This window comes from Musca domestica, unplaced genomic scaffold (genome assembly GCF_030504385.1).
Source record: "Musca domestica strain aabys unplaced genomic scaffold, Musca_domestica.polishedcontigs.V.1.1 62, whole genome shotgun sequence".
Taxonomy (NCBI): domain Eukaryota; kingdom Metazoa; phylum Arthropoda; class Insecta; order Diptera; family Muscidae; genus Musca; species Musca domestica.
In genome coordinates, this window is record NW_026712369.1 from 2,656,923 (window position 1) to 2,677,165 (window position 20,243).

The 20,243-nt window shown below is 34.0% G+C and overlaps 1 protein-coding gene across 1 annotated transcript; it reads right to left on the reverse strand.

Annotated features, from left to right (window-relative positions):
* Positions 1 to 3,359: 3,359 nt before the first annotated feature.
* On the reverse strand, positions 3,360 to 17,825 carry LOC101887405 (tenascin). Its single transcript, XM_005185649.4, has 4 exons — positions 17,559 to 17,825; positions 17,299 to 17,469; positions 11,091 to 12,914; positions 3,360 to 4,114 (listed from the first exon to the last, which is right to left on the reverse strand). The coding sequence occupies exons 1-4, from the start codon at positions 17,633 to 17,635 to the stop codon at positions 3,886 to 3,888; spliced, it is 2,301 nt and encodes a 766-aa protein (XP_005185706.2). The 5' UTR covers positions 17,636 to 17,825; the 3' UTR covers positions 3,360 to 3,885.
* Positions 17,826 to 20,243: the final 2,418 nt, after the last annotated feature.

Consider the following 20,243-nt stretch of genomic DNA (forward strand, 5'->3'; position numbering starts at 1 on the left):
ATCATGTCTGTCCACAGAAGTGCCTTGTAAAGACCATCTGTCTATAAAAGTTCTCTGATATTGATTTTGTCCATGTAATTCCTATCAAACGGACGTCTGTCTAGAGTGGTCCCCTGACGGAATATAAAGCCATAGACAGAAATAAATTTAAGTAACATCTGAAAACTGAAATCCGTTTTAGTGGATTTTAATTAAAACATGGTATTTGAAGAGACTTCTCGATACGGAAGACCTTTCCATGGGAAGACGTTACTTAACTTTTTTTTAGACAATAGTCCTTAAAATTAACTTTAAAAACAACAAATGTTGTGTCGAAGGACATATAAAGACAGAATTGTTTTTTAAGGATATCTATCTACAGTAGACTTTGTAAGGACTCCTTTAAAAAACTTCCATCGACGAAAGCTCTTTTTGGGTCATTTTAAAAAGTCTGTTAACAGGAGTTCTATGGGCATAAGGTTTTTTTAGGACTTCAATAGACAGTTGTCTTTTTAAGGTTTCCGTTAGACTGCAGTCCTTTCATAAGACTTCCATTGACAAAATCTGTTTTTTAGGACTTTTAAAGGCAGAAGTCAGTTTAAAAAAGTTACTTTTATAGGATTTGAAAACTTTGAAAAAAAAAATTGTGTTTGTGAAAAGGTCACTCTTCTAGAAGGCTTGCTCTCTTAAAAGAAGACCCTTGAAAAGTCGTCTGTCTTTAGATGTCTTTTTAAAAGGTCTTCGCTCTATAAAATACCTTTTGAAAGTCCTTCTCTGAGATTTTTTATGCCCCACACCACATAGTGGTAAGGGTATTATGTCTTTGTGCATTTTGTTTGTAATATGGAGAAGGAAGCGATATAGACCTTAAGTTACTATTGAGGATCTTCCTAGAACCACTTTCTGAAAAGATTTATACATGCAAGTCCTTCTGTCCGTCCGTCCGTCTTTCCATGTATTTTTGTCAACAAAATGCAGGACGCATTTGTTATCCGATTGAGATGATTTTTTCCAAACAATATGTTTTGGTCCAAGAACGAACCCCATTGAACTCCGATTTCTGGTTAATTGTGCTCGAAATGACCAATATCAGTCCAAATGACCTGAATTTTGGCACATCCAACCGAATTTGTTGTATAAGCAAGTACATTAAATTTGATACTGGACATCAGATATTGCTCAAAAATACCTCTGTCAAAAATTAATTGAGATATACAACTTCTTTCAATATAACGGTTATTGTTCTCCATATATGTAATGTCAGCCCAAATTGGATAGATTTTTTCATATTCAATGAATTTTTTCATTTAGCGAAATTCGGTCCTGTATTGTATATTACTCCAATAACATCGAAATAACGGTTTAAGATCCAAAATTGGTACATCGAGATATTAATATCAAACTTAGATCAAGTTCGGAGATGGGCAATATTGGTCCATTCCTTCTGGTAACTCCTACACAAATGGTAACATTTTCAAAAAAAAAAAAAATATTTTACTACACAGAAAAAGAAATCGTAACATCTTGAAGGTCAAGTGGAAAATATCGGTCCCCTCCATCAAGTACCTCCCCCAGGGTCAAAATTTTGAATAATTAAAACTCTTATAAAATGCGATGTAAGAGTCCGATTGTCTTCAAATTGCACGCATCGAAATATTTTCATGAATCCAAGGTCTGGTGTGAAAATGGTAGATATATTGGGTCTACTCCTTCTGGTACCTTCCCCACAAAGGGTCAACATTTTGAATAACCATGAAGGTCATAAAACGCAGACCTGGTACATCTCAATATTTCCATCAACGCAAGAGAGAGAGGTAGAGATCGGACCATTTGTTCTGTTACTTCCCCCACAAAGGGTCAACGTTTTAAGTAACCAAAATGACCATAAAATCCGAAATAAGCATCCGGTTCTCTTCATATTTCACTCATGCCATTATTTCTACCAACACACAATTTGCTAGGAAGATGTAATATATCGGTCCTCTCCTTATGATACCTTCCATACAAAGGGTTAAAATGTTGAATATCCATTGAGCTCATAAGACGCGAAATTAACATCCGATTCCATTTAGACTTGGTACATCTTAATATTTTCATTAACACAAAATTGGTTATAAATGTGTTAGAGATCGGATCTTGTGGTACCTCCCCACATAGGGTACAAGATTTGAAAAACAAAACGCTCAAATAAAGCGAATCAAGCATTCAATTCACTTCAAATTTTACACACACACACATTTTTGCTAACACATGATCTGTTGTGAAGATGATATATATATCTGCGAACCCCTTTCTGGTACCCCAGCAACAAAGGATCGCAATTGTTAATACTTTTATCTGTCATAACTTGAGAAAAAAAAGTCAGCGATTCTTTACAACTTGCTGTATCTAAATATTTCTCTCAACCAGAAACCTGACATGAATATCGAATTTATGATTCCGCATAAAATTGTATATAAATGTTCGATTTTTTTGTAATTTTGCCCATACCAATATTTTTATCTGTATTACATGAAGTGTGAAAATTGAATACGTCGGTCGACTATATCTGGCACCTCGCGCACATTTTAGCATTTTCTGAAAATTATCACATATTTCATAAAAATTGATGGAAGTAACCAATGTAGTCCAAGCCTGGAACGTCGCAGTATTTATATCGTATTTGGTATTTGGTACTAGAGCTAAGAAAGCATTCGTCAAATTTGTTGAAAATCGATTTGCGATCAGTTTTGGGTCGCATGGGAATTTTGATCTATTCTTTAAATAGACTGATGACAAATTGTCTTTCTCCTGAAAGTAGGCATCACATTGACCTTTGTATGTTAAATCCGTAAACCAGACGGGGTCGACCAATTTGAGACCAGACCAAAATACGTGATGAGTGTGAGAAAAAATTTATTTAAGAGCGTTAGCAAGACTCAGTATTTTACGGGCGATCCATCTAAGACGACCAGACTCGTCTGGCTTCAACTTTTAACCCGAACCTAAAAAGTGAAACCATTGTCTGGACTTTTAAACTCTCTTAGAAAGAAGCCCATTTAAGACCTCCACGATACCCTACCCTAATTAATATAGTCAATTTATGTGTACAGATAATTAAGTTATGATTTAATAATTTAACAAATGCAATTTATATACATATATATAAAAACAAAACAATAGTATTATAATAAAATAATTTAATGCCAAGCATTTTATTTATTATTTATTAAAAAAAAACAAAACACAAAACGAAATCGAAGATATTTAATTATAAATTAAAACAAATATGTTTAATAAAAAAAAATCAAAAATAAAAAATGTACTTAAAGTATAAACGATTAATTTAAAGTTAAGTGTGATAATGTGTTTACCATGTAATGTATTTGTGTGTATGCGTGGATGTATATATATGTAACGAAAATTAAAGAAATTAAAGAAAACCCCCAATATACCAAGTGATATACTCATATATAAATAGCAATAGATATGTATAATTTCGAGAAATTAAATATAAAAATATTAAAAAACAATAAAAAGTTTCAAAAAATGTACTTGCAAAATTTTTGAAAATTTCTTATATATATGGCAATAGATATATTAAAAAAATAATAAAAAACAACAAAAAGTTTCAATATATTTATTTTTAAAAATTTTGGAAATTTCTTATATAATTGGCAATAGAAAAATGATTTTGAAAAAATAAATAAAAAACAACAAAAAGTTTCAAAAATATGTATTTTCAAAATTTTTGAAAATTTCTTATATATATGGCAATATATATATGATTTCGAAAAATTAAATAGGAAATAATAAAATAAAATTTTTCAAAAAATTGTATTTTTAAAATTTTTAATTTCAAAATTTTGAGTCTTGTTTCTCATAATTCATATACATTGATCCGCTCTCTGCCGGGAGATTCCACCATTAAGTACTCAATTCATGTGTGGTATCGGAACGATCTTCGTCCTCATGCTCTAGGCGATCATTGGGCAGTAGAACACCAAATGAAGGATTTTCAATTAAACGCACATGCTGCTTGTCGTGCACTCTCCGATGGGCAATTTCACGGAATATCAAAATCAGCGCCAAAACACACACAGCGAACAGGATAATGGCCACAGTGGCTATGGTCCAGCGTGAAACGGGAACACCCCTGGGGAATTAGGGAATTTATAAGAAATTAAAGAATTTTGTAGATGAACTATCTCTCACTACCTATATGCCTTAATTTTCAAAGAAATGTTTATGCAGGATTATCGAAGCTATACATGCAGATTTTTAAAGCAGATATAAATAATTTTTAATTCAAAATTCTTTAGATATAAAAGAAAATCGTGTAAGTTTAACTATTTTTGACTCAAGGACGGCTTTGCCTGTAAGGCAGACAATTGGTGAGGAGGTAGCTTGGGGCATAGGCAACTATATATTCCGTATATAAACCTTTATAAACTATTTAAAAACGTGTTTTTGAAACTATTTTGGAATTATAATTATTTTTATTATTTATTTATTTTTTTTATTTATCTAGTTTTTCTAAGAAAGAATCGAACGAATATTTTAAAAATTTAAGACTATTTTAAAAATAAAGACAAATTTTTTGAATCATTTTTCAAAAATATTAAAAATCGAAAAAATTGCTATTTTTTAAATATTCAAAAAAAAAAATTATCTTTTCATCGTCGATTTTCTACATTTTTAAGAATTATTTGAATTTTTTTTTAAGTTTTGAAATTTCAAAATTCGAATAGTGATTCGAAAATGAAATTGAAATTGGAGAATTCCAATTATAAATAGATATAAATAATTTTTAATTCAAACCTCTTTAAATATAAAAGAAAGTTGTGTTAGTTTTTGACTCAAGGACGGCTTTGCCTATAAGGCAGACAATTGGTGAGGAGGCAGCTTGGGGCATAGGCAACTATATATTCCGTATATAAACCTTTATAAACTATTTAAAAACGTGTTTTTGAAACTATTTTTGAATTATAATTATTTTTATTATTTATTTATTTTTTTTTATTTATCTAGTTTTTCTAAGAAAGAATCGAACGAATATTTTAAAAAATTAAGACTATTTTAAAAATAAAGACAAATTTTTGAATCATTTTTCAAAAATATTAAAAATCGAAAAAAATTGCTATTTTTTAAATATTCAAAAAAAATTTTTATCTTTTCATCGTCGATTTTCTACATTTTTAAGAATTATTTGAATTTTTTTTAAGTTTTGAAATTTCAAAATTCGAATAGTGATTCGAAAATGAAATTGAAATTGGAGAATTCCAATTATAAATAGATATAAATAATTTTTAATTCAAACCTCTTTAAATATAAAAGAAAGTTGTGTTAGTTTTTGACTCAAGAACGGCTTTGCCTATAAGGCAGACAATTGGTGAGGAGGCAGCTTGGGGCATAGGCAACTATATATTCCGTATATAAACCTTTATAAACTATTTAAAAACGTGTTTTTGAAACAATTTTTGAATTATTATTATTTTATTTATTTATTTTTTTTATTTATCTAGTTTTTTTTAAGAAAGAATCGAAAGAATATTTTAAAAAATTATGACTATTTTAAAAATAAAGACATATTTTTGAAAAAAATTCAAAAATATTAAAAATCGAACAAAAATTGTTATTTTTTAAATATTCAAAAAAAAAAATTAATTATCTTTTCATCGTCAATTTTCTAATTTTTTTTAAAGAAATATTTGGATTTTTTTTAATTTTTAAAATTTCAATATTCGAATAGTGATTCGAAAATGAAATTGAAATTCGATAATTCCAATTACAATTCGATTTTTTTTATTTGTAATTCGAATTTTTCTAATTGTAATTTAAATTATTCAATTTTTAATTTCATATGGAATAATTCGAAATAGAAATAAAATAATTCGAATTGCAATTATTCTAAAAGAATAATTCGAAATACATACGGACAATAAAAAAAATGCATTTTTTAAAATAGTTTGGGAAAAAACTTTTTTAAAGAGTTTAAAAAACAAAGTAATTTTTTAACTATTTTTGAATTATTTTGTTTTAAATAATTTTAAAGAAATATTTAAAAGAATATTTTAAAGGGAAGAATTTAAAGAAATAATTTTAAAAATAACGGTCAACAAAAGCCATGAGTTTTTTAATAAATACATATTTTTGAAAAGAAAAAAAGAAAAATTATTAAAAAATAAATTTTATAAAAATAGCAATTTTTAAAAATATTTATAAAGTTATTTTAAATGATTTTTATCGGCGATTTTCTTTTTTCAAAAGAAATATTTTATTTTTTTTTTAATGTGGTAAAAAAGAATTAAAAATAATATAGTAAAAAAATCATAGTGTATATGTATATAATGTATGGTGAAAAATCATGGATTTATTAAAATAGTTTTGGGAAAAACGAATTTTTAAAAGCACATTTTTCAAAAAAAATGATGAATGAAATAATAATTTTTTTTTAATATTTTAAAAAGAAGTATTCCAAAGAATTTTTAAAATTAAATATTTAACAATTATTTTAAAAATTAAAATATATTTTTGGAATATTTGAATGATTGAAAAAATATTTTAAGAAAAACTAGAATTAATGGTTGAAATGGACCGAAAACTGAAAAATTTCCTGATTTTGCAGTTGTTCTATAGGTCGCAATTATAGACCATTTGACGCGGAAGTTAGCATGGGGCTAGAGTAATATTTAGTGGGTGAAATAAACAATAACATTTGTGCTAAACAAAAGTCAAATTTCCCATTAAACCGTAAATATTTTTAGTCCCGGCGAAATCAGAAATAGACGAACAGGTCAATTCTGACGGTTACATAGATGCCGATAGTAAATATATCGGATATAAATAGCGAAATATATACAATGCATATATACAAAGGAAGGAGATATAAGCTACAATGCTTATATATATATATATATATATATATATATATATATATATATATATATATATATTCTTTTTTTTTTCTTGATCAGCATACAATTCTATGTCGATTTAGCAATATCCGTCCGTCCGTCTGTCCGTCTGTGGAAATCACTCTAGCTTCCGAAGGAAATGAAGTAGATTTATAAAATTTCGCTCAAATGTATGTTATGTCTGCAGGACTTTTGGTATTGAAAATGGGCCATGTAGGTCCACGTTTCGGTATAGCCCCAACATAACGGTACCTCCCGATATTCGGTATTTTGAATGATTTTAGCGAATTTATTCACAGGAATTGTTTCAAATTTGGTATTTGAAATTCATAATGGATTCTACAGCTTAAGACAGAAAATTATCGGTGCAGGTCCACGTGTTTGTAGAGCCCCCATATAACGGTACCTCCCGATAATCGGTATTTTAATGATTTTATGGACATTTTTTACCAGAATTGTTTCAAATTTGGTATTTTAAGTTCGTAATGGGTAATACAACCTATGGCAGAAAATTGTCTGCGCAGGTTCACCACTTCGTCAGGCTCCCATATAACGGTACCTCCCGATAATCCGTATTTTAATGATTTTATGGACACTTTTTACCAGAATTGTTTCAAATTTGTTATTTGAAGTTCGTAATGGATACTACAGCTTAAGACAGAAAATTGTCTGTGCAGGTCCACGTCTTCGTATAGCCCCCATATAACGGTACCTCCCGATAATCGGTATTTTAATGATTTTATGGATATTTTTTACCAGAATCGTTTCAAATTTAGTATTTGAAGTTCGTAATGAGTAATACAGCCTATGACTGAAAATTGTCTGCGCAGGTCCACCACTTCCCGATATTCGGTATTTTAATGATTTTAGGGACATTTTTCACCAGAATTGTTGCAAATTTGATATTTGAAGTTCGTATTGAATACTACAGTCTGCGACAAAAAAAATTGTCTGTGCAGGTCCACGTCTTCGTATAGCCCCCATATAACGGTACCGATAATCGGTATTTTAATGATTTTATGGACATTTAAAATTTTATCGACATTTTAAACTTTATCGATTTTTTTAAAGTTTCGCATTTGAATATTATAATGGCTTATGACAAGTGTTACCTACGAAGGTTCATGTCGTCGTATAGACCCTAATATAATAGTTACATTCGGTATTTTTAAGATTTTAACAGAATTTTTAACGGATTTTATTGTTTTTGAGAATTGCCAAATTCGTTCAAAATTGTGGAGGGTATTCAAAGTTCGGCCCGTCCGAACATATAGCTTTTTTACTTGTCTTAAATTAAAAAAGAAACACCAGTAAGGAAAAGTCAAAAGTCGGGCGGGGCCGACAATGCACCACTATACATATTTAGTAAAGTTCCCGTAACAGAAGAATTTATTCATACCATCTATTAACAGTTGGCTTTTGAGCAGTTGTAGGTTGCTATAGAGTGCATGATATCACTTGGAGGAGGATTATATAAAAATAATTTATATCGGAGACGAAATTCACTCCATTTGGGCTTATATTAGCCATTAGTTGTACAATAAACCAGAAATCGGATTAAGGATATGTATGGGAGAAATATCCAAATCTTTGCCGTTCTCGATAAAATTTCGCAAAGTTATTTCCGAGCTCTAAAAGATATCTGGTACCAAATATAATTTTTGTCGAATGCATATTACAAATGTGAAGGGCTAAAATACCAATTCGAATGAAACATATATATGGAAGCTATAGCTATATCTGAACCGATTTTCTCCGAATTTAATGGACTTGCTTCTCATCCGGAATTTGGTCCGATGTGCCAACATTCAGATCATTTGGACTGTTATTGGCCATTTTGTGCATAATTAACCCGAAATTGGTTGAGGATATATAGTGGGAGCTATGTCCGAATTTTTGATACACTTATTTCGGAGCTGTATTTGATATTTGGTATCAAAGATCATTGTTGTATGCATATTACGCTTTTGAGGGACTTTAAACCCCAAATCGAATAAACCACATATATGTGGGAGCTATAGCTATATCTGAACCGATTTACACCAAATTTGAAATACTGGTTTATAGGACGAAATTAATCTTAATTGCATTTGGGCTGATATTAGCCATTCGGTGAACAATAAATCTGATATCGCATAATGATATATATGGAAGCTATATCCTAATCTTGATAAAATTTGACAGAGATATTTTTGAGCAGTATCTGATTTCCGGTACCAATTATCATTCTTCTGGAGTGCATAATACTCATGTGAGAGATTTAAAACCCCCAAATCGGCTGAAATATATATGTGGGAGATGATTCGATATTAGAACCGATTTTCTCCGAAACGATTTTTAATATACTTGCTTCTAGACTGAATTCGGTGGGATGTACGGGTCATTTGGACACATATTAGCCATAAGGCGCCCAATTTACTCAAAATCGTTTGAAAATATATGGAAGCTATATCTAAATGTTATCCGATTATCACCAAATTCAATAGAGTTTGTCCTTGGGCCAAACAAATATTGTTTGCAAAATTTAATATACAGGGTGAGATGAAAAAACTGCAACCAGACTGCTGTCATTTCTAAGCCACTCGCCCGAAAGCTGTTAAAATTATTACAGTGACAGCTCATTATATTGTTTACAAGCGTACAAAAGCATTTTGGTGAGAATTTTCCAGGAAAAAAGTTAGTCGTGATGGAATTCAAGCGTGATAGTGTGATTTCTTTATATTTGGCTGGAAAACCACACGTGGCTGTCGTTAGAGCACTCCAGCATTTAAATGTGAATTAATCTTTTGTGTCTCGTACCATTGCTCGCTATCGTGATACTGGTAGCGTAGACCGACGTCAGGGAAGTGAACGGAAGAAAACAGCAACATCAGCAGAAATGGTTCGAAAAGAAAAGCAGCGACTTGATCGCAACCCGCGTCGCAGTGGCCGAAAAATGGCTCGTAAGCTGAACATATCGCAATATTCCATTCGGCAAATATTGAAAAATGAGCTCGGGGTAAAGCCATTAAATTCCAAAAAGAACATACAACGCAACAGAAAGAAAATAGACTCAAAAGAGCTAAAGAGTTGCTACGCTTGGCCGAGTGCCGAGTGGTGAACTGCCGAAGTTGGTTTTCTCTCTCTCCGATGAGAAAATATTCGTTGTCCTGCAGTTTGTAAACAAGCGAAATGATCGTGTTTACTTGCCAAAGAGGTCAGCTGAAAATATACACCTTCGGTTCGCCACCAGAACAGAACTCAAGCGCCGGCTATGGTGATGGTGTGGGCCGCCATAACAGCCAGCCGATGGTCGCTGTACGCTCGTATTAATTGAGCGTGGCATCAGAATAAATGCCGAATGTTATCACGAAAATATTCTGAAGGTTGTATTAAAGCCTTGGGGCACGCAAAAATTTTAGCCGCAGACTTTGGACATTCAAAAAGAGAATGATTACAAAATGAGGTTCCTCGCTTTATTTCCAGCGCACAATGCCCACCAAAATATCCGGATACCGGAATCCGTTGGACTATTGTCTCTGGAGTATTTTGGAAAGCAAGGTTGGCACTAAAAATCGACTAAGTGTCGATCGCCTCAAGCAAGCGCTTTGCCGGGAATGGGCCAAAATACCGCAGAGCAACATTCGGGCAGCGTGTTACGGTTTCATTGGCCGTTTGAAGGCCATATTTCGTGCCAAAGGTGACCATTTCGTACAAATCCAAAAATGAGAGAAATTTGTCTGTGCAGGTCCACGTGTTCGTATAGCCTCCATATTACGGAACCTCCGATATTCGGTATATTGATGATTTTAGCGACATTATTTACCGGAATTATTTTACATTTTGTATTTGAAGTTCGTAATGGATACTACAGCCTATGCCAGAAAATTATCTGTGCAGGTCCACGTCTTCGTATAACATCCGCCCGATATTCGCTATTTTGATTTTATCGACTTATAAGCAATTTTAGGTTCGCATTTTTATGTTTCGCATTTGAATATTGTAATGGCTTATGACAAATATTACCTATGCAGGTCCATGTCGTCGTATAGACCTAATATAACAGCTACATTCGGTAATTTTAAGATTTTAACAGAATTTTAACTGATTTTTAACGGATTTTATTGTTTATGAGAATTGCCAAATTCGTTCCAAATGGTGGAGGATATTTAAAGTTCGGTCCGGCCGAACTTACAGTTTTTTTTACTTGCTACTACCACAAATTTCCAATCTTACCCATTAAAAAGTCGTTCCTTCTCCACACTCTCGGCCATACACATACCGCGCAGTACTTCATACACCATACCCGCGGGACACTCACACGTCGTTGACGAGGAACAGCTACCACCACGACAATTCCATTCATTGCAGAAGCCAACACATTCATTATATCCCGTATCGGGATTATTGCGCGATACAAATCCCGATTTACAGCTACAAGTGTTGGGCGCCACACAGTAACCATTTTCACAGGATTGCTCACAAATCGGTTCACACTCCACCGTGCTGTTGTTTAGGAAACGATAACCCTCGAGGCAGACACATTTATTTGGCTGCTGGCATTCGGCATTGATGCATGTTTCCTTGCAAATGGCCTGGCAACTGTGTGGAGTGCTGGCATTCGCTACTCTATAGCCTTCGTGGCATTGACATTTGTTGGGCGCCACGCACACACCATTCTCACAGTACGGCCGACAATGGGCCACACAAAGATTCGATTGTTTGGTCTCCTCATAGCCGTCCCAGCATTCACAGGTGTTCGGTTCCACGCAATTGCTATTGATACAGGAGGGGTTGCAGACCGGATCACAAATAGATTTTGATCCTTCACGCAACTTATGGCCCTCATAGCAGCGACAAACACCTCCGGCCGAACAAATGCTGTTCACACATTTCTGGGGACAGTGCGGCTCACATTTTCCCGTCACCCATTTCTTTTCATAACCCGGATCACAGCTACACGTTCCCGGGGCAATACACTTGCCATGATCACAATCAAAATTGCAAATCGGATCACATTGATTTGGATTAGCGGGATTGGGCTTGTGGCCCATGAAACAGCGACAGGTGTCCGGAGCTGTACAGGTGCCATGTATGCAGGGTTTACGGCAAATGGGAATGCAATGATAGAATAGCAGAGGTTGATAGCCTGGATTACAGGTACAAACATTGGGCGAGGTACAGTTGCCGTTGCGACAACCCTTGGTACAGAGCGGCTCACAGACCTTCTCCTTGCTATCGGCATAAATATAGCCCTCATGACATTTACACGTATCCGGAGCCGAACAGTAACCATTCACACATTCATCTTTGCATATGGGCGAACAACGATGCGGTTCGGTTTTTTCATAACCCTCATGGCACTCACAAAGACCCGGTTCACTGCAAAAACCATTTTCACAATCCTTGGGGCAGGTGGGTTCACAAATGCTACGCGAACGATTACGATAGGCATGACCCTCGAAGCAGGTACATTGATTGGGCGCCGTACAAAAACTATTCACACATTTGTCCCGGCACACCGGAATACAACCCTGCGATTCAATGCTGCCAAAGTTCATATAGCCCTCCTTGCATTCACACACATCGGGTGCCTTGCACACCCCATTGGTGCAACCGCTCGAACACACCGGATCACATTGACTTATCGAACCCAGGCGTAGTTTGTAACCCGCCCAGCAAGTACACTCATTCGGTGCCGTACACATGGCATTCGAACAGGGTTCCTCACAGACGGGCACACAGCGTTGCTGTTTTTCATCCCTGCGATAGCCGTCGTTGCACTGGCATTCTCCGTTGGCACTACAATGACCATTCTCACAATCCACACCCTTGTCACAGTCATATTCACACTCGTTCGAACTGCCCGTCACGAAGTGCGAACCCTTCTGGCATTCACACACATCAGGCGCAATACATTTACCATTGACACAGGGTTCACTACACACCGGCTCACAAATTGTTTCGTTCCGCAGATTACTATAACCCATGGCGCAGAGGCATATACCGGGACGGATACATCGTCCACCCTTACAGTCGACACATTTCGCCAGACAGGCTCTGAAATGAGAGGAGAAGAGAAGACAATGAGTCACTGTTTTTAAGAATAATTCAAAAAATTCTTAGCTAAGAATTAGGAATGTTTGTAGAATTTTCACAAGGACTTTTAGGATATTTTCGACATAAATCGTAAATATTCGAAAATATTTTTCAAGGACTTCTTGGGCATACAAATTGTGGAATCTACCTTTATTAAAAAACGAGTAAAGTAAATGACTAATTGACTCACTGACTGACTTAATAAATCATCCGGGCCCAGACCAAACAGCTGAAGCTAGAATCTGGAAAATTTGGGCCGAAAGGGTAAGAGAGGGCCAGTACCAGAACGGTACGAAAAGTATGAAAAGGTACCATGTATGATTTCCTTTGTATTTTAGGAAGCAGTAGAGCTAGAATTTAGAATGAGGGTCGCTGATTTTATTTTTGGAGGAACGGATAGAGCTGAAAAACTGAAATTTTAAATTACCATTACTGGAGGAGTGTGGAAATGGGATATGGAAACAGTTTTCGAAATTTGTACTTATGTGCACGAAAAGTACTAAATGGTACTAAATTTACTAAAATTTCGATTTGTGTAAACCGATTGATTACTATTGCATTTTAGGACTGAGAAATGTAGCTAGTTTTGGGAAATCGTACTTATGCGTGCTAAGTTGTACTAAAGTTGGTACAATTTAAATTTTAGGCGAACCGGTAGTGTTGTTATCTTGAAAATTTTCTTGAAAAATAAGATTTCTATTGGACTATTTGGGTTGAGGTGAACCGATATAACTGGAATCCTGAAATTTGGAATTAAGATTACTGTTGGAGTGTAGGATTGTGGTTTGTAGAAAGCTTTGTAAATTCGTACTCAGGTGCACTAAATAGTACTAAATTTGGAACAATTTGGATTTGGGTGCAACGAAAGGGCTGGAATCCTGATATTAGGAAATACAATTTCTATTGCATTGTATGATGCAGGTTGTTATGGAAATGTATACCAAATGGTATTGAAATGTGTACAAGTTGGAATTGTGGTGAACCGATAGAGCTGGATATAACATATCTATGGGACTGTATGATAGGGTGGAATACTGAAATTTGGAATTGGCATTACTGTGGGAGTGTAGGATTGAGGTGTGTAGGGAGCTTTGAAAATCCCTACTAATGTGCACTAAATGGAACTAAGTTTTGTACCAATTCAATTTGAAGTGATGTCCTGAAATTTGGAGTTATTTTTGGAAATTAGTACCACAATAGTACAAAGGTTAATAAATGGTACAAAATTTATTATTTTTAATTGATTGGTGTTGGATTTTCGATGCAGGCCTTGGATAATTTTTGCAGGAAAAAATAAGTGGATATTAATTAAAATGTTTTATACCCTCCACCTTGTATATGAGGGTATATTAACTTTGTCATTCCGTTTGTAATATCCTTAAATATTCGTCGTAGTCCCCATGATGTATATATATTCATGATAAAATTCTAAGTCGATTTAACGATGTCCATCTGTCTGTCTGTCCGTCGGTCTGTCTGTTGAAATCACGATACAGGCCACATTATTTGATGTAGAGCGTCGAAATTTAGCAGAATAATTTGTATTGTGTCTAGATTCCCGTGAAGATAAATTTTAAAATATAAATGCAATATGTTGGTGCGCAAGGGGTTAATTGAAATTTTTTTTTAATATTAATGATTTTTACCATTTTTTTTTTGGATAAATCAACGTATTTTTAAATTAATTAATTAAATTAATTTAACAGGAAAATGACACAATTTCCAAAGTGCAGTTTCCCTATCGAAACCGCCACTTTGGTTAGAAAATCGAAAAAATTCGATTATCTGAAATCAGTTGGGAATATAAGGCATATATAGCCAGAAAGTACTCCTCGAGACCTTTCATTTAAGACCCGCCTCAATGACGCAGCTAGCATAGTTTTTGTGTAATTCAGCATTTTCCATGCAGTTTTCCTACCAAAACCGCCACTCTGGTTATTCGTCCTCGTCGGGAAATTGTGTCATTTTCCTGTTAAATTAATTTAATTAATATTAAAAAAAAAACTATTTTTCAATTAACCCCTTGCGCACCAACACATTGCATTTATATTTTAAAATTTATCTTCACGGGCATTGTGTCTAGAATGTTTGATAAAAAAAAATCACGGATTTGTCTGGTATTTGTGGGACCTAATGGGTTCTAGATCCAGTGGCAAAACATTGTATGTATAGGTCCACGATTTGGTATAGCCCCCATATAACGGTACCTCCCGATATTCGGCATTTTGATGGTTTTTGCCACATTCATTTGCGGATTTGTCTACAACTTGGTATTTGTGGGTCCTAATGGGTTCTAGCTCCTTTGGCGAAACATTGTATGCATAGGTCCACGTTTTTGTATAGCCCCATATAGCCGTATTTCCCGATATTCGGTATTTTGATGATTTTTGACACATTTTCTCATGAATATGTCTAAAAATTGGTATCTGCGGGTTATAGTGGGCTCTAATGTTTCCTTTACCGTAAGGTGGAGGGTATTAAAAGTTTGGCCTGGCCCTTGTTTTAAATATTTTTCAACAACTCTTTGTATTTGTATAGACCATAGATTTTTTCCTAACATTTTTTTATAGATTTTTAAAAATATTTTCAGGGTCTTTCTAAATAATAATTTTTTTTCTACATATTTTTCGTTTGGAAAAAAAATATTAAATAAATCAATAAAAAAACTTGGCGCCCAATATATTCCGGCTATATGAAAAGCAAACATTTTAAGAATATTTCTTAACTAAATTTGTCAGAGTTTCAAGAAAAAGGACATTAAAAAAAGAACAGCCTTTTAGAAATGGCAGCACAAAAATGGTGGATTAAAAAAAGTTTCAGGACTTCCCAAGTCACAATTTTTATTTATTTATTTATTAATTTTTTTTATTTGAGTACAATTTTGTAAGATTTCTCGAACAAAAATTGCGGATATTCTTGAGAACTCCCTAAAAAACATAAATTTTTTATAAATATTTCATGACTGATATTTTTTTAAACATAAAATGAGGACTTCAGGGAAATATGTATAATGGTACCTCCCTATTTTCGGTGATTTGCTGATTTTAGCGACATTATTCAACAGAATTGTTTTAAATTTGGCATTTAAAGTTCGTTATAAATACTACAGTCTAAGACAGAAAATTGTTTGATATGTCGTATTTGAAGTTCGTAATGGATGCTACAGTCTGTGACAGAAAATTGTGTTTGCTGGTCCAGCTCCGATATAACGGTACCTCCCTATATTCGGTATTTTGGCTATTTTAGGTACAATATCCAACGAAATTGTTTGATATGTCATATTTGAAGTTCGTAATGGATGCTACAGCCTGTGACAGAAAATTGTCTATGCTGGCCTAGGACTCCGCACAGCTCCGACATAACGGTACCTCTCGATAATCGGTATTTTGATGAATTAACTACATTGTTCACCGATTTTTTTTTTTATTTCGCATTTGAATATTTAAATGGCTTATGACAAAGTTTCCTATGCAGGTCCATGTCGTCGTATAGATCCCAAAATAACGGCAAGATTTGGTTTTTTTTAAAATTTTAATATATTTTATTTTTTATTAATTTTTTAATTTGTTCCAAGTGGTGCAGGGTATTCAAAAAATTGCCAGGACGAAATTTTTTTTCTCCGGAATATTTTTTTAAAATCCCTGTTCATAAATCTCGAATTGTTTAAGGCAAAATGAAAATAATAGGCATTTTTAAGGACTAATTTTTTTTAATAAGTCGTTGACCCTTACTCTTGGTCAAAATCCTGCTTTTCAATGACCTGTTTCTTAAGAAAAAAATATTGTTTTTTAAAGTTCTCTTCAGTTTCCTGGCCAGATATTGTAGATTCCTTAGGGAAAAAATGTTTGTTGTCGCGCGTTATTGGCGCCACCCATTTCCATTTTGTAATTACCGGCACCCAATAAACTACCACCAGATTGAAGATATTTTGAAGTAGGTTCAAATACGGAAATAGCTATTATTTTTACACAAAAAAAAACTTTCCTTGATTTGTCAAATGTTTAAACAAAAAAAATTTTCACTTTTTTATCTAACTTTCCAAATGGTTTGGTAACATCTCTCAAAGGAAATAGCCATAATTTGGTATTTGGCGTTGTCAATTGTAAAAAAAATCTATGTTTAAATACGATTTTAGACATTTGAAACTAGAATTCAAATTTCTAATTTTTTGTGTTTGCACTTTCCATTGTTCAGAAAAAAATACGATTTCCACCCAGCCAAACCCAATGACTCACATATTTCCTGATAACACTAAATAGCGAGCACATTGGCACCACAGCAAAAAAAAATCGAATTAGGTTGTCTGGCCATTAAACGCTATCACACACTTGCTCTTACTACTTACCCAGATTCACTTTCTCGTTCATAACCCTCACAGCAGACCTCTTCCATGTCGGTGTAGGTTTCTCTGACCGGTCGCAGCACAAATGGATTCAAACCTGAGGGGCATTCCAGAGAGTCACAACGATCGGGATATTTGCGCATTGTTACCAAGGTTACACGATGTTTGACGGTACTGTGGAGGGGGTGGGTAGGGTGAAATTAAAGAAAAGAGATGGGGAATTAGGTAATTTTAACAAATTATTGTGGGGTTAGCGGACTTACGACACTTTCTCAGTACAACCGCTGGTGGCTTTTAGGCCATAACTAGCCATAATGAGCAATAATATTTTGATTTTCATGATTTTCCTCCGGATTAATTGTTTTTATTTATTTTTTTTTTTTTAACTGTTTAATTTTTAAATTTAATAACACGTCCCTATCTATTCCACAACCGTTCTTAAGAATAGCCTACAAGAAATTGATGCAATCGCCCGAAGAAGCCTTAACAGCATTTCCAGGCACATTCTCCTTTTGTTTTCTTTCTTCCATTCTATATATCATTCGCTTTTGGCATTGTTTCATGGAACGCTTATCAGGAATGGGTCGATGGGCAACGGTATTGGGGTTTTTGCACTCATGCCTGGAGAAGAATGACTGGTGGGATCATCGTCATCATCATCTATCAGTAGCAGCGGCAGTATCATCATGGTGACACGTTGTTGTTGTTATTGTATTTGTTTTATTGTTTTTAAGCTAGGCAATACATTGACCTATTGAATGAAAAATTAATAAATCTATGATTCCGAATTTGTAAAAATTTCTTTAGAAATATTAGAATGACAAATTGTGTCCGACTCACTTAATGATTCATTAACTCCCAGACGAAACGGCTGAAGCTAGAATCTTGAAATTTTGGTGGAGGGTCACTCTTGTTCCGAAGGTGTCATACAAGGCTGGTTTTTTGGAAATTAGTACTAAAATGGTTCGAAAAGTACTAAATGTCGTAGCCTTTGTATTTAGTTTTTGGAAATTCGCAATATAAGAGTACGAAAAGTACTAAAAAGAACTACATTTCGTAACATTTCGTATCATGTGAATGGTTAGAGCTAAAAACTTGAAATTTGGAATGGGAATCAAGGTTGAGAGGCAGGGTCGATGTAAGGAAGTAGTTTTGGAAATAAGATTACTATTGGAGTGTAGGATTGGGGTATGCAGGAAGTTTTGAAAAATTGTACTATTGTGTACTAAATTTGGATTTTGGTGAAGCGACAGAGCTGGAATCCTGAAAATTGGAGAAAAGATTACTGTCGGAGTATAGGATAAGGATATAGAGGTAGCTTTCAAAATGTGTACTTATCTGGACGAAAAATACTAAAATTGGTAAAATTTCAATTTGGGAGAACCGACAGAGCTGGTATGCCCTTTGTGGGGGGGGGGGAAGTACCAGAAGAAAGGGCCCGATCTTCACCATATTCACAACAGATCTTGTGTTGATGGAAATATTGAGATGTATAAAAAGGGATAAAAACAGGATAAACCAGTAAAGAAAGTCTTAAAGTCGGGCTGGACCGACTTTATGATACCCTACTCCACTTTCCTAATTTAGTAGAGCTCCGAGTTCATACACGCTATGATTTTAATATAAAATTCATAATATTCAAAAAAATGCCGAAGCATTTGTATCTTTTAAATTCGGACTTGTATTACCCATTTGTGCACCAAATTAACTTGAAATCGGATTAAGGTATATATGGGAGCTATATCCAAATCTGAACCGATCTCGATAAAATTTTGCAAAGATATTTCTGAGCTGTATTTGATATATTTCCCCAAATATTGTTGTCACAGAGTGCATCTTACGGCTGTGGGTAACAAATATAACAAATCTGATGAAGAGTATATATGGGAGCTATAGCTATATCTGAACCGATCTTCACTAAATTTGACATACTAGCTTCTAGACTCAATTCATTCGTAAGTGTCAAATTTCATCCCATTTGGGCAAATATTAGAGGTTTGGTGCACAATAAAAGGTAAATCGGACGAAGTTATATATGAGAGCTATATCCAAATCGGAACCGATCTCGAAAAATTTAGTAAAGCTCTTTCTGAGCTGTATTTGATATATTTCCCCAAATATTGTTGTTACAGAGTGCATATTACGGCTGTGGGTAACAAATATAACAAATCGGATGAACAGTATATATGGGAGCTATAGCTATATCTGAACCGATCTTTACCAAATTTGACATACTAGCTTCTAGACTCAATTCGGTCATAAGTGTCAAATTTCATCCCATTTGGGCAAATATTAGACGTTTGGTGCACAATAAAAGATAAATCGGACGAAGTTATATATGGGAGCTATATCCAAATCTGAACCGATCTTGATAAAATTTGGCAAAGATATTTCTGAGCTGTATTTCATATATTTCCCTGAAAATCGTTGTTAAGGACTGGATATCACGGCTGTGGCGAACAAATATAAGAAATCGGGTGAACAATATATATGGGAGCTATAGCTATATCTGGACCGATTTTCACCAAATTTGACATACTAGCTTCTAGACTCAATTCGGTCGTAAGTGCCAAATTCCATCCCGTTTGGGCAAATATTAGACGTTTGGTGCACAATTAACTTGAAATCGGATTAAGATATATATGGGAGCTATATCCAAATCGGAACCGATCTTGATAAAATTTGGTAAATATATGTCTGAGCTGTATTTGATATATTTCCCTAAATATCATTGTTACGGAGTGCAATTACGGCTGCGGAGGACAAAAATAACAAATCGGATGAACAATATATATTGGAGCTATAGCTATAGCTGAACCGATTTCGATCAAATTTGGCATACTTATTTTCAGGCCTAATTTGCTTGTATGTGCAAAATTCCATACTATTCGGGCTGATATTACACGTTTGGTGCACAATAAAAGGCAAATCGGACGAAGATATATATA